The sequence below is a fragment of the Anoplophora glabripennis genome, unplaced genomic scaffold (genome assembly GCF_000390285.2).
Source record: "Anoplophora glabripennis isolate ALB-LARVAE unplaced genomic scaffold, Agla_2.0 scaffold683, whole genome shotgun sequence".
NCBI lineage: Eukaryota > Metazoa > Arthropoda > Insecta > Coleoptera > Cerambycidae > Anoplophora > Anoplophora glabripennis.
Window position 1 is genome coordinate 41417 of NW_019416842.1, and position 23263 is coordinate 64679.

At 32.8% G+C, this 23263-nt stretch overlaps 1 protein-coding gene and 1 long non-coding RNA gene across 2 annotated transcripts in view; one reads left to right on the forward strand and one right to left on the reverse strand.

Annotated features, from left to right (window-relative positions):
- LOC108913399 (A disintegrin and metalloproteinase with thrombospondin motifs 12-like) overlaps positions 1-23263 on the reverse strand; it is a 77597-nt gene that overhangs the window by 35584 nt on the left and 18750 nt on the right. Inside the window, exons 5-7 of the mRNA XM_018718947.1 lie at positions 12196-12345; positions 1084-1233; positions 203-449 (exon numbers count right to left, since the gene is read on the reverse strand). Coding sequence (XP_018574463.1) covers positions 203-449; positions 1084-1233; positions 12196-12345 — 547 coding nt within the window. The remainder of the gene's footprint in view (positions 1-202; positions 450-1083; positions 1234-12195; positions 12346-23263) is intronic.
- On the forward strand, positions 6218-7188 carry LOC111691969. Its single transcript, XR_002763106.1, has 3 exons — positions 6218-6298; positions 6364-6439; positions 7036-7188. It is a non-coding gene; the product is annotated as an uncharacterized LOC111691969 (long non-coding RNA).

Here is a 23263-nt window from a genome sequence, read left to right on the forward strand (position 1 = left end):
ATATGGACAGTGAAGTCCAAAGAAAATTACCAAACTTATAGTAAGACTCAGAAGAAGTAAACACTTTTAATACTATTACTAATACTACCGCACTATAGCAGGTGACGTTTTCTAATGCAAAAATTTTCACGCCACCAGGACAAAGATTTTTCGTAGGCCTATTCATATTACTACAAAATAATGTCAGTATTATTTATTTTACCCTATTTTCGCCGCATTTGGTGCCATCTGCAGGAGGTTCTTGATTGCCTACGCAGGAACCCGCATCTGGAGTCGGTTTGCACCAGAGCATCTTGCAAAAGTCATTTTCACTTGTTTTACACTTGGTGGCTCCAGGATTATTAAACTGACATTGTGCCTCGGCATCGTAAACCACCCCAGGTAAGACGTTCTTGAACTTATATTGACTCGGTTGTGGCTCGTCGTTCAAGCAATCACCCAAACCGTTCCTGTAACAACCAATATTTAGTAGAAAGATTTAACTGTGAAACCGTCTTTAAATAATTCATCATGAGAAACTGTCCACACAGAGCTTAGCCCGAGAACATCAAGGCCGTGAACGCCTTAAAAACCATCATTTGAAAATCAACTGCTTTAAGGAAGTCTAAGTTTAATTTAATTTATTCATAGGTAGTTTTGAATTGATCTGAGATTGATTAAAACTAATTTGGTACTTTTCTGATTCATTTTAGTTCCAAAGTCCTGAAACTTATTTACTATTTCTAGTTAATTTTAAACTGACTTGGTCTCAAATCGGTTAAAAACTGATTGAGATTTAAGCCAATTTTATGCTGACTAGAATTGAAACCAGTTTCAAATTGGTTTCAGTCAGTTTTAGAGTTGAGAAATTCTAGTTTGAAATTGATTGAAACTAGCTTATTTTGATTAACTTTTTTTACAAGTTCACTTTCTTCAGTGTAAGGAATTTTTTATTAGAAATGTCAAGTGCAATAGCCAAGTAGATCATTAAGACATCGTTAACGGCTGCGAAATCCTTCAAACAACTAAATTTATGTCTTGCCTGCTCATATCGATTTATTTCTATAAACTTCTTTCGTGGTGGGCTAGATTAATACTACTTACTCGAACATAGCAGTTATGAATCCCCTGCTGCACGTAGACCATTTAGTCGTGTAAATGTGAACGTAGGGTGCCATGACGTAGAACGACTCATCAGCTGGATCCTGGGCCACACAAGTGGAATCGCCTTCCTTGTCGTGCGAGCATCCCATTCTAGAACCGAAACAGACAGTTTACAACACAGTGATCAATAAAAGAAATGAGAATCACTTTTACTCAAATATCTTGAGGCTGTTATTTCATAATCCTGTACAACATTGCGATGGTTGGAGAAAAAAAAAATGTTACCTGGACTTTCATAAGTGGAAATGGTAAAGGGGCTTATAATAAACGTAAAAAAAAATAAATGGGTGAGCAGGGGCTGTTTAGGGTTGATTTGGGGAGGTTGAAGAAAAGTTGTCAAAAATTGTATCATTGGGATTTCTGGCGAAAGTTAGCGTCAAATAAAAAAGTATCCAATACAAAAGTTGTAGATCATGCAAAAATCTACAACTTTTTAAGATAACCTCAAAATTTCCGAGAAAAATGCGAAAATTAAATTATTTTTGCAGAAGTGAGAAATAAAAAACGAAAAATAAGAAAAAAATCCGTTTTTCGCATTTTTCTCGGAAATTTTGAGGTTGCCTTAAAAAGTGTCTTCTACAAAAGTTCTAGATTTTTGCATGATCTACAACTATTGTATTGAAAACTTTTTTGTTTGACGTCAACTTTCGTCAGAAATCCCTATGATACAATTTCTCACAACTTTTCAACCCTTCAAATCAACCCTCCGCCACCCCTGTTCACGCATTTATTTTTTTTCGTTTACTATAAGCCCGTTTACCATTACCACTTATAAAAGTCCAGGTAACAATTTTTTTCCCTCTAAATGAGTTATTCCGATCGGTCTATAAATTCTAAAGCAATATTTTATTTTACTGCTCTTTTGAAGGTAATAAATTCCTCGAAACAACGGTTAGCTTAAAAAAGGTATATGTTCCATTAATTAGAGATTTAAAATAATTCGTTACTTAAAAGATAAAATAAATAAATATAACGAAATATCGATCAAAATTTCCTCTAGTATGCTAACCCAAGAACTGTAAAATTCATAATAAACAAAATTAAGGAACTATGATTGAAGGAAATTAATATTTCATTGGTCTTTATACCAACAATTCGGGTCCACGCTTACGAAATATGGCCGACTAACTAAAGACGATGCCTCCCATCTTCTCGGTGTAATAATAAATGATAATTAATATTTAGTTCATACTCTGGCTCTGTTTTAGCCCTGGATCAATAAAAGACGTGAATTATTCATTAATGTCAGAAGATAATAGACCGCTTTGGTAAGAACCGCTTCAATTATGTGAATAGAAAACGTTGGACAGACATTTTGTTAATATATGTACCAATCGAACCAAAAAGTTGAATAAATAAATGTAACGAAATAACTGTTATTTAGAATGAATGGGAAATTAACAAAATTGAGAAAAAATGTGAACCTTTTGAATAAAATAGCTCTCAGTTACATCTTTCAGATGTACTTACTCCTTTCTTGGATTTAAGGAATCTAAGCAGCTGAATCGTTTGTCCGTTGTCACACCTATGGCATACTGATGAGGCCTAACAACGCGGAAACCAGGATATTTCTAGTGTGTTCGACAAATGACCCTAGCTTGTTTAATTCAATGGTATCCGAAGCATATAGGCTGTAATTGCTTCTGATATCATCACTTAAAATTTTGCTTTCATCCTCACTGGAACAACACAGGTCATGCTCTTATAGAACCTGCAATACAGGTCGCTTTCTGCCATTTTTTGACCTCTTTGTATGTCTCAGGCAGTTAGAAGCATTGGCCATCAGATATAGCTTTAATACATATTTCTAGCTGTACTTAGCCATACTAGAACACATTGCCCAGTGCAATGAACCAAACGAGGAAAGTGGAAGGATAGACAAACATTATAGTGCGTAGACAGTGTTCTAACTGCCCTGATTCAAAACCGTGGCGAAAAAGTCTAAGTGAACAAAGTATTAGTGGCGGAATCTATCACTACAATGTTGTCAGACAAGAAACGACTTCCCAAATGTTCAACTCTCTAGGCAGTATCAGTTATCAGCTAACATCTCAAGTGCTACAGTGCTACGGTGCTACAAGTAGACACCCCAGACAGTAAAAGGCTGGACAATTATTACTTTGAAAATTGATAGCATTAAAATTGAGAAATAAATTGCCCAATTTGTAAAAGTTGTGACAAATGCAGCAAATTATAATAATTTTTTAGTCAGTTTCTTGACCAATTTTATATGTGAAACATTATTAAAAATGTAAGGCCATTTGAAGATTTAAGTGGTAAATAAATATTCTAAAACCTTCTAGAACGCTTTGAGCCCGAACTATAACGATCAAAACATACCTGATTTATCTTTTAATAGAGGATATATCGTGCATTATAAATTTAAGTAGGAGAAGCTATTAATCTGTCGAATTTTAATGCAGTAAAATAAGAGATTTACACCTAGCGCCCATGTGGTCGGGCGAACTGCGGCAAGTAACGGCGTATACATGAGGTTGTTAACACTTTAATGGGGTGCGAAGTGTGTTTATAGACGCGAATTGCTGCACTTCCAACTGTTTCAAATTGCATTTGGTTCGGTCTGTAATCATAATTAATGGGGAACAAATCGATAGTTGTTTCGGTCAGCAGTGAGGTGATAAATGACTGACTTGGATCTCAGGCACAGAAGATAAAACAACCAGAATTATATCTCGTTGTCGGCACCTTTGATTACTGATGTCTGTTTTCAGGGACCTTGAATGAAATCCCCCACTTTTGGTATAGAAAGTCAGGATTGTATTCAGTGAAATTTTATCGCGCTAAACAGAGATGTACTAACAAAAAAGCTAGGAATTTATGTGCAGCAGAAAATGAGGTTAATCATGCAAAAGACTTGGTTATTTACGTGAAAAAGTCTTTTAAAGGCGAATTTTAGATTTATTTTAATTTTAAGTTAATCCGGTTAATGTTTCAAAAAAACTTGTGTGTAAGTTCCTCTTGGTAAAATAATGGGGGTAGTTCATGTAACGTTTTTTTCTTACACTTCCTGTTTTCGAGATACAGTGTGTTGAAGTTGTTACTTTCCAAATGGTTTTTGGTTAATTATCTCTAAATAGGCTAAAGATAAAAATGTAAAAATTTGTACACGAGTAAACATTAACTGTGCGTTAAGAATAATGTGCAAACGGTTTCTTTTTGAAAAGGGGTACAATAAAAAAATATGTCAAAAATCAAAATGTATTACATTTTTAAACGGTTCTGTAAACTCTAAAGCATACTACAAAAAAAGGTAAATTTGTCGAAATTCGGTAGCATGTACTTACCATTTTCGAGAAAAATTAAGTTGCATTTTTTTTGCTCACATAAAGCGGCATAACAAAATATTAAATTGAAAGAGGACTTCACAATTGAATGGGTTGAAGACATTTAGCTACCAACAGTATTTGCATTTAAGACTATAATTTTAATTTCTTACGAATCACATTAAACAGTTAAATTGTAAAACATATTATTAATTAAAAAAAAAACTAAATTTATTCTGAGTTTTAGATTGTTGTAAACTAACATTTAAAAAAGTAAATCAAAATCAGGAAACGCCATATTTCCTTTCAACACCACAATTCATAGTTTTTATATTGTCTTTTATTTTCTAATACTTAATTTGTCCTTAATTTTACAGTACCTTATAGAATAATACACTCGAACAATCATTTATTTAAACAACACAATAAATCACGTAAAACGACGCCAATGCTCAACGCGCGGGATAACAAACGACAAACAGGTTCATAAAATGGCTAAAATGCTTTTGTAACTACGCCACTTTGTTCCCATACCAAAAGTGGGGGGTGCGTGCACCGATCTGCGTGAATACCCCCACCACGCCAACTTATAATTCTGGTTGTTTTATCTTCTGTGTCTCAGGTGAGGTGCAATGTTCAGTTACATGAATTTAATAGTGAATTGAGTAAAACTACCATTTAATTAACTTGTTGGTTGGTTTCATCATGTCCAGACAGGAATAAAAACAAATTATTAATTCTCCATTACCTGATAAATCTTATAGGGTGTCACCTTCAAGGGTATAATTTATAACCGAAATGGTGTCGATTTAACCAAACTTGCTTAAACGAAAAATGTCTCAAAAAATGTTATAGGGTGTTAAAGTTTCTTTTTTTATTTCTTGTTTTCTCCGTAACTCACAACTCAGTTTCAGCAAAATCTGCTGTTGCTTAGTTTCTCTTCATGAAGTATGCAGTGATTATGTTCCTATTAGGTTAAATCATACAGGGCGTTCATTTTACTACAACCCTTTGTGAATATTCTTCTATAACTTTTTGTACGTTTAAATTTTTACACACAACTACCAGAAATAAACAGACAATTTTATTATTATTTAATCGACACCATTTGGGTTCTAGATTATACCCTTGAATTACGTATTACAGATAATATAAAACACTTCTTTACAACACTTAAATATCTATAAAACATTAAACTTAATTTTTTTGACTTATAATGTTATGAAATATTTCTCTGCCTCTTTCATGAATCCATAGCTTTACTTTATGCTTAAAAGAGCTATATATATTTATATTTTTAAGATTATTTGGTAAAATATTATACAACCTAGAAGCCAGATAGTTAAAATTGTCTCTGTTTCTAGTACTATATGGGTGATTTATCGATTGCGGAATTAAATATTTTTTTGTATAGTTTTTTATTAAAATATTATAACAAAATAATTGACGTACATCCATTAAACCGCTTTCTCTGAATAACTGGTCGCTAGGGTAAGTAATGTTTTTTTTATATATCAATTTAATTATCCATTTTTGAATAATATTTAAATTTTGTAGGTGGCTATCAGATACTCCACCCCAACCAATTATACCATAATTCAAGTGTGACTGTACTAAGGCATAATATAATAATTTTAAGGGGTACGTATCTAAGAAGTCTCTTAAATATTTGAATCGAGGTAATAATCCTCGGATTTTTTTGACAATATGTGCTATTTGTTGGTTCCACCGTGCATGTCTGTCTATAATTACACTCAGATATTTTATAGACTCTTCTTCAGGTATTCTGATCAATAATTAGTGGACCCATATGAGGTAAACGTGCTGCATAGGACGTAAATGGAAGAAATTTGTTTTTTTCTACATTTAAGGTAAGTTTATTTTGCTCAAACCAAGCTTTTATATTTCTGAAATCTTTTTCTGCTTTTATTTTTAGGTCTGACCAAGATTCTGATTCATACCACACAGCAGTATCATCAGCAAAACTTAGAATGGAACCATTTACGTTAAGGGTAAGTAAATCGTTTATGTAGATTGTGAATAATAGAGGACCCAAAACCGTTCCCTGTGGAACCCCATAGGTAACGGTTTCTAGATTACTTCTTACCCCACCAATATTTACTTGTTGTTTTCGGTTGGATAGGTAGCTTTTTATAAAATTATGTACATTTCCTCTAATTCCATAATATTTAAGTTTTTCAAGAAGTATTTTGTGGCTGACTGTATCGAATGCTTTAGAGAGATCAACGAAGATGCACAGTGCAGGATTTTTCTTATCGATAGCATTATATATATGATGTCAATTTGTAAATGGCATCCTCCGTTGACCTTCCTTCCCTAAAGCCATACTGCCGATCTGATATTAGTTTATATTTTTCTAAAAATTTAACAATTCTTTTTTTTATTATTTTTTCTAAAATTTTTGCCACATTAGATATTAAAGAAACAGGTCTATAATTAACAACTTCCATTTTATCTCCACTCTTATATAAAGGCTTGATTACCCCAATTTTTAATATGTCTGGAAAATAACCATCTTCAAAACATTTGTTTATTATGAAAGTTAACGGAACAACTATTTCATCTGCAATTCCTTTTAATGTTTCAGCACAAATTTCATCATGGCCTGGAGATTTCTTCGATTTTAACTGATTAATAATTGAATTCACTTCATCACAATCCGTATAATGTAAATACATAGTATTTTCTAACATATCATTTATCTTATGTGTACTTACATTTTTAATTTTATTTGCATAATTCTCGCCCAGTTTACTGTAATATGAATTGAAAAAATTTGACATTTCATATTTATCTGTTACTATTTTATCATCACTAATTTTAATTTCATTTATTTTTATTTCAGATTTAGACTTATTACATATTCTTTTAATACTCCCCCATAACAATTTAGCTTTTATTTTTTCAATTTGTGTTTTAATATAATCTTTTTTTGCTTTTGTTATCAATGCATTTAGCTTATTTTTGTATGTTTTATACCTAATTTCTAGATTTCTGTTGTTTTGGTTTATTTGGTGTTGTTTGTATAACTTATTTTTTATACTTATGGACTGTATAAGAGCACTAGTAATCCAAGGTTTACGTTTTACTTGTTTGCCAGAGATTTTAATCACTTTAGTGTTTTTATTAATGTAATATTTGAGAATGTTAATAAATGTTTCTGTAATAGCATTTTTATTATTTTCATTATAAAGCCTTTCCCATTTTTCATTCCGTAATTCAGATTTCAAGTTTTGGTAGTTAATTTTTTTTTTGTAATGCGTAACGTCTATTCTTGATTTACTAAAAAAAATTGAAATGGCTATAGGTAAATGATCGGTTATATCATAATTAAATACATATGATTTTATATCTTCGTTGCTAATTGACAAAGATTTTATAAAAAATGGTCTAAGCAGGTTTTACTTTGAGGTCGAGTGTACCTATTAATAAAATATTGATGTCCACAGGAATTCATTATATTCTTGTATTCCTCAGACAACATACTATCACTAAGTATATCTATATCACCAGTAATTACATGTACATCGAATTTTGTAGTTTTATTTAAATAATTCATTAAGTTTAAGTTAAAATTATGTGCACAACAATTTGGAGATCTATAAATTGCGGTAACTTTTGCGACTTTTTTATTTTCTCCGAAAAGTAAATCAATTTCAAGAGCCTTTATATCACCAATTTCTACTATAGAGTACGTGTAGTCAAAGGTTTTTCTAATGAATCCTATCACCCCATCATTTTTGTTATGGTTACTATTATTATACAAAATATCATACCCATCCATGTTATATATATCAAGATCATTAATCAAAAATGTTTCTGTTAAAAAAATTAGATCAATATTTATTTTAAATTGACCTAAGAAAACACAAAATTCATCGTAATTTTTTGATATACTTCGTATATTTAAATTTAAAATCTGAATATTTCCTGGGTCAATTTTATCCAATTCAGACATATTGTTAATTAGTTGTGATTCTATTTGCTGGTTTTCATAATCTCTTATACGTGATGTACAGATAGATAATGGGTTCTGGTGCTAGTCTGGTAAAGGTGCATACTTGCATTCTGAAACTCGTAGACAAAATGAATTTGGTCAAACTGTAAAGTATAAACAGTCAGTATTAGAAACAACATTGTTAAGATTGCGGGTTTGAGAAACAGGTCCCTTCTTCGGGACTTCTTCTGATTCTTGTGAAAGATTGGTATCAGTCCAAACAGAGCCTCTGTAAATAGTTAGTTTTAACGTCAGCAGTTGTACTAATTCGTTTACAATGAATAATGACAAATCATTGCTCGAGGTAATGCTATCGTTGAATAAAATATCATGAACAATAATTGCATCTGCCATGAGCCGGTGAAACAGAATGTTGTGTTATAACATAGCCCTGATCTGATTGTTTTGATAATTTTTAATTTTAACAAAATTGGTAATAATTGCCCCAGCGAAGGAAATAAAATTACTGTTCCAAAGAAAATTACGGATCACGTGGTTTGTAATCATTTATGAAGGCTTTGAAGATTTGTACTCCAGGTAGTTTGGGCTATGAGTTTTTCAAGAATACGTATAATACGGTTGATATACATATCCATATGATCTTTAAAAATTACTCACACACTTAACATTTTTAAAGTCACCAAACTCTAATTTCTCCCAAATGAAACATCGAAAGTATTAGCCATGGGTTCCATTAGAAATTAAGTAGTGTCATCATGTCATAGACTTTTCGATTACACGGTGTTTTTTGCAAATAGATTTTCTATTAATACCTACTAACTGACTTTCCACAATAATAAGAAAAAACATTTTTGGAACCACTGATTCCCTCGATACATAAAAATTCTCAATTAGTTCAGCTGCTGCTGCATGTCGTTACCACCATGACCATTATTTCATTGTTCCTGTGGTTTTGTCAGAATTATTCTTTTCGAGTTTCTCTTTTTTCTATAATGGAGTCATGCGAATAATATTTTGAGGTTAGAATATCCCAAAACTGAAGCGATCTAACAATTTTTATAACGGATTCCTTTTCGGAATAACTTCCTGCCATTTTGGGGTCAAAAATTAAGTTGCAATTTTTGATACTTGAAAAAATTTTTGGTACCGTTAAATTTTATTTTTTAAAGTAATTTAGAACCTAATGGATATTTTTGGAAAACTCAAGAGTCCAAACTATCTGCAGTGTGAAAATTATCATTAAAACTATTTATTCAAAGAAATATACTTAGGTGCTTTTAGTACTAGTGCTGCAGTCGTCAACATTTAAAAAGAATCAGAATTTCGAACGAAGACTGAACGAAAACTGTTCACATTTGAGTTATTTCTAATACGAACAACTTAACAAAATAACTATTATACTTGAAACATACAGTGTATTTCAAAAATCATGCGAATTTCGAAAATCGCTCGGACAGGTCAGGTTTTTTGGAGCATGAACTTTAGTAAAATTCAATTTTTTAGAATGTAATATAGGCGATGGGAAAGGGATAGGGTTGTTTTTTTATGTGGCAACCACTTTTTTTAATGGACCGTATTAAAGCTAGGGTTTTTCTGATTGGTCGGAAAAATATCGGAAAAAATCGAAAAACGAAAAGTCTTATTTAGTCTTTTTCAACGAGACGAAATAAGTCCTGAAATATGGTTTCAACATGACGGCGCTTCGCCAGATTATGCAGCCATTGTAAGAAACTATTTAAACCATCAACTTCCACATTGTTGGATTGTCAGAAGAGTGGAAATTGAGTGGAAGGCAAGGTCTCCCGATTTAATTCCACTTGAATTTTTCTTGTGGGGATATTTGAAAAGTAAGGTATATCGAGACAGACCAGACAACATTGCATACATGAAGCAACGCATTCGGCATAAGATCAGGCAAATACCACCTGAAACAATCAGGAATGTGCAGAGAGAGTTTGTCGACAGGCTGGATCATTGTTGAGCTACAAATGGTCGGCAGTTTGAATATTTCATTAATTAAAATCAAATAAAAAGAGATATTTACAAATTGTGTTTATTAGGGTGGTCCAAAACACCGAATATTTTTTTTTTCGTGTCTCGTGTGAAAATATGTTAGTTTATTGTGTTTTAAGAGCCCTTTCAAAAAATCGGCCCAAAAATAATTTTTTTAGACGTTCAAGATTTTTCAAAATTTCCAAAATCGTCAAAAATTGAACTTTTTTATCGTTATTTTATCATTTTCTAGGTTGAAAAAAATCTCGATTCTGAAAATTTCAAAGCAATATAATTATTTTAACTTTAAAAGTAGTGTACCTAAAATATTTTCGAGCGACCTCTAAAAAAAAATATGAACGAACTAATATTTTTTTTATTGAATTTGATGAACAAAACAATAGAAATAAATCACGAAACACTTAAAAATTTTCATGAGGCAAAATTTACTACCGCACTGTATCAAGTATTTATAATTTTTAAATTTTTTAAAATTTAAGTGTTTCGTGATTTATTTCTATTATTTTGGTCATCAAATTCAATAACAGAAAATATTAGTTTGTTGATATTTATTTTTAGAGGTCGCTCGAAAACATAGGTACACTACTTTGAAAGTTAAAATAATTATGAGTGACCTTTAGAAATTAAAATATCGATTTGAAATTTTCAGAATCGAGATTTTTTTCAACCTAGAAAACGATAAAATAACGAGAAAAAAATTAAAAAAAAAAATATATTTTTAACGACTGGTAATTTTTTAAAATCATGAGCGACCTCTAAAAAAATTTTGTTTGAGCTGATTTTTTGAAGGGGCTCTTAAAACCTGATAAACTAACATATTTTCACAAGAGACACGAGGCCACCCTAGTGTTTCTACCTTCGAAAAAAAAGTGTTTTTATCGATTTTTTGCCGAAATTTTCCCGACTAATCCCCTACACCAAATTAATCAGAAAAACCTAAGCTTTCAAACGGTCTTATAAAATAAAGGTGATTGACATTTAAAAAAGCTACTGGTTACATTTTTAAAAATTGAATTCCATAAAAGTTCATGCTCCAAAGAAACAAAATTGACCTATCCTAGTGATTTTTCCAAAAATTGACAGTTTTGATATTTGAGACACAATGTATAAGATTCTTTTTAAAATAACAATGTTAATATCAGCCTCCACTATAACCAGATACGCAATATAATTAAATTTTAGTTTTATCACTTAAAACGCAACAGTCCTCAAACTAAAGACGCATCCAGACAGAAACGTTAAGACCTTTGTCAATGACTAGTTTCCAGAAATAAAGGTGCTGTGCCGAAACATAGACGCATCCAAACAAATGATACAGCGAACAACTTAAATGTCCACTTTGTTGGCATATGTTTCATGTCACTATAGGTATATGTCGTAGTAATAGGAAACCAAGTGCCTGCATAAAATATTTATGTTTATAAACATTTTTGCCTCGGAAATATAGGAAACGTACTGGTCACACAGAATTAGTTAGTTAAGCAGAAAAAACCGTAAGTGAAAAAACACCTATAGGATACCGAAAAAACCTGTTAGACTGGAAACAATACGTTTTACACATATTATTAGTGACACGAAACATAGTTCAACAAATTCAACATTTACGTGGCTCTCTGTCGCATCTGTCTCGATACGTGTTAATACTTCAGAATTTTATTCGTCATCTTATCTAAATAAAACAACATAATTTTCGCACAACACTCTGTAACATTCAAGCTGATTCACCTTGTACACGCTGCGACTTCGCTTTTGTAAAAAATTGAACTGGATACTCACACATGGCCCACCTCGTGAGTCACGACGATGCCCAGGTTTATTCCTCCGTCCTCATTGATGGCGCAGTGCTTGTCGTCTCTGCACGCTGTTGCGACGTAGGCCAGACCCATCAGACCGCAGCCGGTCTCGTCCGAGGAGCATATGTCGTACCTGATGGAGTAATAATACAGGAAGTTTCAGGTTAGCGGTTCTGCGGTTGATCCTACTAAGGATAAGGTAAAAATAGTTGGCGTGTACACGAGTTGGAGAATGTTCCTTCTCACGTAAGCGTGTTTGAAACTGAGGTTGCACACAAATAACGCTTCGTATGTGGTCGGCTGTCGAAGGTTTAAACAACGAAATGATTCTACATGGGAAGCCCACAACGAGAAGGAAAAGAAAAGCGCATTCTTTACCGTCAAGGAAAGACGTTTTTCATTTTGAACATATTCCGCTTTTCAAGTTCCCGTGGAAGTGAAGCGTAGTTAATTTAGTTACATTACATGGTAAATATGCAAAAAATAATTGATACAAGTAAAGTAAGATGATTTGGAAATAGGCGATGATAAAATAGTTGCGAATATCTTCAAAAGCATCCCCGTCCCTTTTCATTGGGATTTACTTATGACGGCTTATAAGGTAAAATCATTAACTTTATGTAGAGATACCTGAAGTCCAATGAATAGTCTAAATTTGATGTTAACGATGTTAATTACAGTTTCAATAAATGTTGTTTCTATTGAATCATGTGCAACTTTAGTTTAGATTCAGGTTTTATTTAATTGCACACTGTGTGTGTCACGTTAAGAAAAAAGTAATAATAAGTAACCAATTTCGCAAGGTGGTTTCTATAAGATGATTTTTTGTTACTTGGAGATTTAATATAGGCAATGTAGGCATTTATTTTTAGATACGCCAATACTGAAATAAACTACAAGTAAAACATTATACAGTTTCTTTACATTTAACTTTCGTTAATTCTTGCTATTTCGTTAATGAAAAAGAAGATTAAACAATAAGCCAATTAAACAAAACAGAAATTTCAAAAGTTATTTTGGTCCAGTTGATAAACGGGCTATAAACATTTAACTGATTTTTATGTTTTGGGGGAATTGTCTAGTGTCTATTCGACGTTAAAGGATAGCAAGGGTTAACTGAATCTTAAGTCGCATAAAAATAATACGTTGACTCTTTTCCAGGGCTGTTAATGAATGTAGAGTTTTGTTCGGTTTTAAGAGTGCTTTTCGAATTTGGCTTCCAAATACATAGAATGGCGTAGGTCTTATCCATGGAACAGATGACTCTTTTGTGTGCCTGTGAATTATATTTAAAAACCAAAAATTGTGTTACTTATAATTTTTTAAGGTTCGTAGGTTGGTAATTACGCTTCTTTTATTTTAGCGAAAGAAATCAGCCCTAAATATTTAACCTGCGCAAAAATTTAAAAAATTGATGATATTAAACTTGCGCTAAAAGGAGCAGTTATTTTTATAATATACAGAGTGATGCGTTTTTTGTATCTGTCTGCTTCTTTCGGTGTGAGATTTTTGGTTAAGCAAAGCTATATTTATAAAAATAACCACTAACTGATCTTTTTGCTGCAAGAGTTTATTTCATCCATTTTTTAAAATGTCTTAATAGGTGGAAAAATACCCAATAAAGTAAGAAAAATAAACGAAATCTACGCTACAAATAAATATCTTCAGATATCTTAATCGTTAACACCTTTTAAATGTCTTTAAAGAAATTGTCATCTCATACACCCTGTACAGGTACAGGATGTTAGAAATTTGACTGCCTTAATTTTAACAGACGATAGAATACATTAAAATAAACAAAAAAAACCTTATACTTATGACATGGGTCCTAAACTCAACCATTTCCAAGAAAAAAATTATCAAAATCTCCAATTAATTAAGGAATATTGACATAACTGTGTGCATAGAATACCATAAAATACAACGTTAATCACATTTTTGAACTTCTTTATGCTTAATTCTAAAAAATAATTAGCGTTGTAATAAATTTACAAAATTCGATAAAATTCATATCGAACAATGTGACAGCGGCGCGGCACGAGGTACTAAGGTGTCCAGCAACCGCCAATATGCAATTCAGTTGGTATCTGGATTCGACCGTGTAAGAGTGTTTTTTGGGTACCACTATTTCCTTTTCTTGAGGTGTTTTCCAGCCAGTGCGTGCATCGAAAATGGTGGTCGATATTTTGAGCATATATTGTAGTTTGTTTTGTACTTGTGCATTTAAAAATTTCTGTACTTGGTAAGTATCTAAATTATTTTTAACACTTATGAAATACATATTTTTCAAATAAGTAACTTGATTAAAAGTTAAGTTCTTGTTTTAAGAGATTCATAATTACTCAAATTCGAGCTAAAATTTAAGCACAACACTATCTTCGTACTACAAAATCGATAAATTTTATTTTATTTATTTAAAAACTAGAACTGTCTTGAAATTTACTAAATGTTTCATAATAATTTTTTTCCGTAGGACAAGTCTGCTACGTTTACACGTGGTGTGCATCAGCAGGTTAAGCGCTGTTGTCACGTTGTGATGAAACTCCCCAATATTAATACTCGCTGTAAACTGTTAATCTTACGCCTCTGTAATATACAATTTTTATGTTCATTTATGATTACTCTATCTCATGCAGAAGTAATGGCAGTAAAACTTCATACACCCTGTATATTTCATTTATATTAATTTATATAGCAGTAGGGACTGGCGGCATCTTTTAATCAGTTTCTTCTTCAGTTTTCTTGTATCTCTCCCCTAAGTTATAGTAATTGTGTGACGGACTACCGAGAGCATTATGCCATTTGGTGTGTCGGCCGCAGCAGACAACTCACCGTTTTTTTCTCAACTGAAGACACTTCATGGCTCTTTATATTATAAAGGTTCTGGCTGATAAGTGTCAGATATGAAAAATGTTGGGCGAAGGCCCGGCAAAAAAGCCGGTTAACGTTCTAGCACAAGTAATAAAAGTATAATGTGGATTGATGTTTCGGCTAAAATGGAGATTACAAAGTAAATATAAAAAATAATCCGTTCCGGTGGAGACGCTGGTTTCCATTGCATTTCGCCTTCATATCGGTCTCGGAATTAAGCAGCGCATAATGAATGTATGTATTATAAATATATCTCTTGTGATATTTTCAGATAATTTTTAAGAACGTCTAATTGGAATTAGTGAGAATTGAGCATATTTATGCAGGGTATTACATGATGTAACTGACACAAAGATTGCATTTTTGGAAAAATTATTCTTACGAAAAATTATATACAGTACCTATATCCACAGAAAATGTGTTGAATAGGAAAAAGTTACTCTTGATAAAAATTTTGCTGGTTCTTAAAGTAAGATTGGTATAGAAAAAATTAACATTTCTTGTACGGGGTATTCAAATGAAGATGTGGAAATAAGTTACTAGGAAAAGTTGTTCAAAAGTAAAAGGCAGTTAGGCCTTATTTTTAAGGATATGCACGACATTGGAGCGATTCTAATCCGCATTTTCGAATACCACGGAAGCGTCAGTACTTTACTTTAGTAAATGTGTGGTGCGCCATTTCTTACTACGGAATAATAGGGCCATACTTATTTAAGATTTCTTGTAATGCGGATAGTTACATAGATATGTTAAGAAATTTTCTTGGCAGTGAATTAGAAAACCTTCCATTAGAATACCGTCGTTCACTTTATTTTCAACAAAATGGATGCCCAGCACATTATGCGGCAAGTGTAAGACAATGGTTAGACCATACATTTCCAGACAGTGGATTGGGAGACAAGAACCAATTCAGTGACCTCCTAGGAGTCCAGATTTGACAATAATGAATATTTTCCTATGGGGTCTACTGAAACAAATTGTTTATCGCACACCTCTAATAGATTCGAATATTGATCAATTAAAGGATGCGATTAGAGATACCGTTGCTTCAATATCTTTAGATGAGGTTAGAAGAAGTTTTGATGAAATACTTGTCCGTTTAAAAACCTGTGCTCGATATGGTAACAGTGTGTTTGAGTAAATAAACTTTTAAAATTTGTGAATTGTTAATTTAATTTGTATAAAATGGATTTAATTATAATTAAAAAAATAGGCAGATTTTTTCGAATATTGGGATTAGAGACTGCCTTTTAGTTTTGAACAACTTTTACTAGTAACTTATTTCTACATCTTCACAAATTTCCTTTCACTTTACTCTTGTACCATTTAAAGTTTTTTCAATTTTTTGAACACAAGAAATGTTAAATTTTTCTATCCCAATCTTACTTTAAGAACCAATAACATTTTTCATCAAGAGAAACTTTTTTTAAATGTGCTGCCACCAACCATTACACATCGTTCAGCGCGCTTGGTAAATTCTGTGTAGGCGTTTTGGATTTCTTAAATGGGGGTGGCATTAATTATATCTTTTATTCTTCGTTTCAATTCAAATAAATCGTTATACACATATACACAACCATACACTTTCTGCTTGAGATAGCCTCATAAAGAAAAGTCCATTAGACTTAAATCAGGATTTCTAGAAGGCCAAGGAATTGGGCCATTTCGGCCAATCCATCGCCCAGGAAATTGACCAATCTAGCCATTCTCCAATGATTAGTGTTGAATGCGCTGAGTGTCCGTACTGTTGAAAGTAAAGAAAAAAAAATAAAGTTGGCCGATCAAATTGAAAATCTATCATAACTTTTAGTTCTTAATAACTTTCTTAAGTAAATATATTTGATATTTTTAAAAACAAAGGTACCTACTTTACTCTTGACAATTTTTGAAAATTCACCGTAAAAACACCCTGTGCATTAATTAGTTGGACTAATTTTTTCTACTTCTTAGCATAAGACCAAGGAGAGATGATGCCCAGAAGCTTAAATTTCAACTCAAAAAATTTTTGTGATTCACACCCAACGTGCACTCAATCCGTGGACACACTGTATAGTTGAAAACAATTTTTCTGTTTTATCAGAAATCATCAGCATATAGTCATACACAATGTCCGGTAAATATCTATAAATTTTTAGGGAACTTATAGTCTAAGTAATAAAAGTACTAGTTTTTTCTTAATATTCCTCTAGTGGCTACTATCGGCTCTCAAAGGAGTACCTAAAAATACGTACGCCAAAATTTGCATCAAAATATACAAGATGATTTTAAAGTTAGAATGCAGAACGTAACGTTAGAGGTCCTTCTGGGGCTGCCGACCCTTCCTACATTGATTATGAGGGAGGCGATGGCGGCATACCTCAGGATAAGGGACGCAGGCGGTTGGAGAGCGAAAGGACGCACTGAGGGCCACGCTGCCGTGGCCCTCAGGGCGGAGAGGGACATTCCAATTTCATTGTGGTAGTGTAGGTGAAATATAAGGTGCAAAGTGTGTGTGGTACATCTGCTGCTACTACCTGCCTAGGCACTCAATACTGCCAAACTAACAGTCACCTGTTAATTTGTAGGTAGGTACATGCTTAAGGACGTCTATGACATACTGATAAGAATTAAAAATTCTGTTGGCGAATGATCTTTTACGAGGTATTGCAGGTGCAATTCAGTGGCGATTTAGACATTAAGAAGTTATTCCCTACAGAATCATTAATTACAAAAAAAATGTTTTGATTTGTCACTAGTTTATGTACTTAAGAACGAAGTACTAAATAAAAAATTATAACTTTACCAACACCGCCCTGGAATTTTGGAAATATGACTTCGGCAGTGTATTGGCCTTCTGTGGTAGTAGATATACACTGCATACCAAAAATAAATCAGGTCCTACAAATAGATCAAAAGCTATAACCAAAATAGGTTCTAATGGAAATTTATGGATATCCAAAAGTTTAGACACTGGACAATTCTTGTTTCCCACTACGACAGTAGAAAATTTTATAAATTTTAGCAATTTTAATTGATAATAATAACTGTACAGAGAGATAAAGAGTATTCCGTCACTTCTCCAACACTAAAAAAAAAAATTATGTACCTCTGCCAAGCCGTCGAGAAGACCTGTTTATACTAAAAAAAATGGGCGCTACCTGAATGCAGATAAGGTGAGGTTCTCTTTTGACTGCTTCAAATTCTTCCGTTTATTCAGCAGTGGGCAGGCATCAACTCGCGCAATAAATGTTGCAAGTTGGTCGCACGTGGGCGGGCCGGCCAGAGCAACTCCTTTGTAGGCCTATTCCAGTGGAAATAAATATCAAAGGCAAAATAAATTCGCCAACTCCGTCTAAAGTTAGGTCCGATCCCTTGTTTCTATTTGACCTGCATGTTAAATAGTCCCACTAAACAAAGTTTTGAGTTACGGACACGGGCCAAACACCCGAAAACAGAATAAATTCGCCCTTTCTTATGGCGAAAATAACTTTCCCTGAAATATCGCCCAACTTATAACTAATTTCTGCCATGAAGGACGCAAACTTCGGGATTTATCCCCCGGATTCGTTCAGTGCCAGGCCAATCCCACTAATTCTAATTATTATTATTTACTGCTCCTTCGAATTATGGCCCTCGAAATTGCGGGGAGATAATATTACACCTAACTGTTGAACAATATCTCGATTAGTTGCCACGTCCCGGTTTAGACTTCTTGACTTCTTGAGACATGTGTCTTTCTATTCTTTTGAAGAAATCTTGAGACTAGAGATTAAGCATTTTGTGTGATACTTATATTTGCTGTCTGTTATGGTTCGTGGTATTCTGCTGCATGATATGAAGCCAGCGATCGTCTTTGAGTCGGTTGATACACAGCCACACAAAAAAATTGTTTTCTGGTCAGACTATGTCTACTACATGTTTTTGTGGTCGCTGAATTCGAAACCTTGACCCATTTAACCCCCATCACGTCAGGTTTTACCAATAACCCCATATAACATCATATCCTAAGCTGTCAATTCCTATTACACATAACTATCCTGTAAAGAGAGCTGTGCACCCACAGTAACCATGTAATCTTATACATTCAACCTCAAACTTCCTAACCCGATAACCATATAATCCCATAACCCCATAACCAATAACTGCAACAACTACGTTATTCAGTAGTTTGACTCAATCTCTCATCGCGGGATATATTAAGCATCTATAAACAGAATATATTTAACCCTACGCCCTAACCCTATTACCCTATAACCCCATAACCACATAACCCCATAACTTCAATAACTACATTATGCAGTAGTTCGATTGTTTGATACAAGGAACATAGTCTATATCGTTATTGGTTCCCAGTTTCATCACCTCCAGTAGATTATCCGTCAATTTCAAAAACATGCCAAATGAAGCACCTGACTAGCTGCCGATTTTGGGCATCCGAAGCCTGCCTAGACGCATGAAAGCTATGGTCCAGGGACTCCAGGGACTTGGGTTAGCATATGCTCCGGTTACAGGATCACTGTGTGCAATAGGACTTGACAGCTTAGGTTATGAGATAAAACCTGACGTAATGGGGTTAAATGGATCGCGGGTTCGTATTCAGCGACCCAGAAAACATGTAGCAGACAGTCTGATCTCCAGACTCGAAACACAATTTTTTTTTGTCTCCTTACCTATATCTTTCTGGAAGCTCAAAATATGCATTCTATAACCAGGAATTTTATATTAGTTCTGTTAAGTATGCCGTGCTCCCTAACTACCGATATTTCTGAAGTACTCTTTAGGTTAGACTGCTAATGTGCCTCCCTGTTCGATTTTGTGGAACATCCAGTATATGGATTTTCATAAATGCTACTGATTAGTAAATATATAACTTTTCTTCAAATTTCAATAAAGAATGTAGAATAAAATAAAAAGAATAACGAAAAGCTGTGTCAATTTTATAAAATATACAGTACCTACATAAATTTGCACAAAACATCCTGGGTCAATTTTGTGGCACATCTAGTAATTGGAACTTCAAAATTAAAGGAGTGATCAGTAAATATACAACTTTTCTTCGAAAGGTTTCAATAAATAAAGTCGAAAAGTAGAAAGAATAAGGAAAAGCCTAGTCTACCTATGTAGTTTTATGAAACATTCAGTACGTAAATTACAAAAAAACATCTGGTTAGTACGAAATAAAATTCTTCATAAAAATATTGCAATCAATTAAATTTTGAAATATACAGAAATCTCTGTTTCGAGTAGATCTGATTCGAGCTTCAACGCAATATTTTAGATACACTTAGTAGAAAAAGCTATATGAAAATTTAATTTTTTTTTCGTGTAAGATGGTTTAAAAAGATAATTTAGTTCATAGTGGTACTGTGACAATAACATTCAACTTTCACTTTTTGTGCAATGCTCATAATTGTACATTAAACGTGTTTTTATAATCAATGTTTTCCATTCAACTGTTCCCAAATCTTCCTTTTTCTTCATGCAGTTGGTAATTTATCTATGTTTCTTCGAGACGATAAATTTTCGTTTTCGATGTAGGATACTGTATTATTTTTTCTAAATATTCTCTAGGATATACTGCAGTTTCGCTAGCTTCTATTAGGATACTTTTTGAATTTCGTTTTAAGAACAAATATACATTTCATGCATAGTAAGCTAAAACGTTTTCTGTGGGGTTGGAGTGTGAATTTCCTTTAATGTTGGTAGTTCACTTTTTAAATAAAATTCGTGAGTTCTCCTAGGGGTCCTGTGCTTAACGTCATTGTTAATTTCGATTTTTACTGCGGTACATTTTGTTTTTTTTACAGTTTTAACACCTTACGTACGTTAAGCATTTCACTCAATGTTCCTGATCTGTTAAATTTAATTTCTAAATCCTTTTCGATTCCCTATCTAACAGGATTTATTAGAATAACTAAAATGTGAAAAATAACACAACTCTTGGACGCGTATGACACGCACTAACGAGGAAACTCTTTTTGTACTCCATTTTAATGAACTAGCAGATGGTGCCTTCCAAGAGATGAATACCATGGATATCTTTCAGATAGTCTCATTGGCTAGAACACTTGCAAGAAAATGTCCCACTTGATTTATTTCTTTAAGTTACCTCTTCCAGATATTGCTATGGTCAGTTGATTTTCTATGTCGTTGTGCACATTGACAATTATTTCAGAAGCAATCCAAATCAGGCCTTCAGGGCAATAAATTTAGATCTGTTATTACACTAAGTAAAGATTTCCGTCTACTACCAAATGGTCTGGTCATTATAAAATAATTTATAACTGACTTAATTCACATGATTCCTCAGCAATAATTATTTCTTTTGACCAAAAGCGGACATTAACTGCATACTGCATATTATAAAATTCTCAACTGATAAATTGTGTTATCTGTAACAAAACGTACTTCCTCCAATAAAAATCAAAAAACTGTGTCTACGCGCGAATGTCTTTTTTTAATTTTTATTATGTACAATATAAGGCGATCTCTGTTATTTATCACCTTGTTCACCTTTCCCTCAGTTCTTAAACTTAACAACGTATGAGCGAGTATGACTTATTTAATGTATGGTACGACGAGAAATATGTTAAATGCTTTAACCTCTACGTAGAGAAAATACAGGTTGATTTTCAATATATATGCTTAGTTTAATACAAGAATATGTAATCACAAGGATGTGAGCAATCTTGATGTCAAAATGGATGGGAGTAATAGATTTAAATGTGATAAATTGCTTGAGAGCTTACATTTTTTCGAGTCATCAGGACAGGTGGTTTTAAAAACGTAAGGCGTAGCTGAAGACATCTGTACGACTGTATTATCGTTCCTGGTGGATGTACAAAGCAATTTATTATAATCATTGACAGCTAGAAAGCATAGCATTATTTTGCACTCTATATTTGCATCATATACACATTTTTATATGGATGTTTTCAAATTCGGGAACACATTTCTAATCATAAATCCATCTTGATATGTTAAATCATATGAATCAAAACTTATCTCCCGTTAAAAATAAATCTCCGAGTTCATAAACACCCTGTATGTTTTTTTAGTTGAGTGTTTGTTTTATAACATTAACAAAGATAATGTACTTATATTTAAATTTTCCGTTATTTAATAGAACTTTGCTTATTAGTTTCAAATATACAGGATGTCCGTTAAAGAATGGGCCACTTTACCACTAGATTCTACGATGAAAATTAATGGGGAAAAGTCATACATGCTTAATTTTCAAAATACAGGGTGTTGAAATGGAAAAAATAAATAAAATTTTTGTTTAAAATCGTTCGACTAGTTAATTTCGTGAAATTTCGTATTCGGGGTTTTTTGGGATGACAAATTGGAATTTATTGACAATTTCCTTGTATTTTCTAGAGGGCGCCACAAGCGACGATTAGTATACATTTAAACTGCCAAAACTTTTTTGTGCCACGGTGTTTTTTTACTTCAGACTGGAAAAATATTTTCCCCCAACTTTTCTGCTTAACCCTTAACTACTAACGTGTTCGATTTATGACATTGTCACTAAGCCTACGTCTCACAGACGTCTATAAGTATTTTGCATATATTATTCATAAATTTATAAAAATAATTGTGATGACCTGTTATTTGTGTTCTTTGTACATCTGGCAATTTGTTGTTTTTGTTTAAAATTAACTACACAAGCTTTAACTACACACTAAAAAATTATAATTTTGAACGGAGTTTGAAATTTTCTGCAATGTGTTTAAAAGATATTTTCAACTCCACTGATAAACATTGAAAAATATATCTTTTAAGACAGGTTAATTATTATCAGTTATTTTTTAGATTTTTAGGTCGTTTGGATTGGTTACATTATTTAGATTGTGTTAGATTGATCAGATTGTTTTTAGAAAGTATGTTTTTTTCCCTGTCAATTCTGTTTGCAGCAAAATTGTTAAATCAACGACAATTAAAATTGTAATTAATTGCACACTTTCCTTACTAATAAACGATTGTTCCTAATTTTGTTTATCAGTGTTGAAAATTACTTTTAAACAATTTTTGTATGCATTTACAAATTTAAATGCCTTTTTGTTGAACACGATTTTGAGCAGAAAAGTTGGGGAAAAGGTTTTTCCAACCAAAGCGAAATACATAGTGTCACAAAAAAGTTTTGGCAGTTTAAATGCGTTCTAATGGTCGCTTGTGGCGCCCTCTACAAGATACAACGA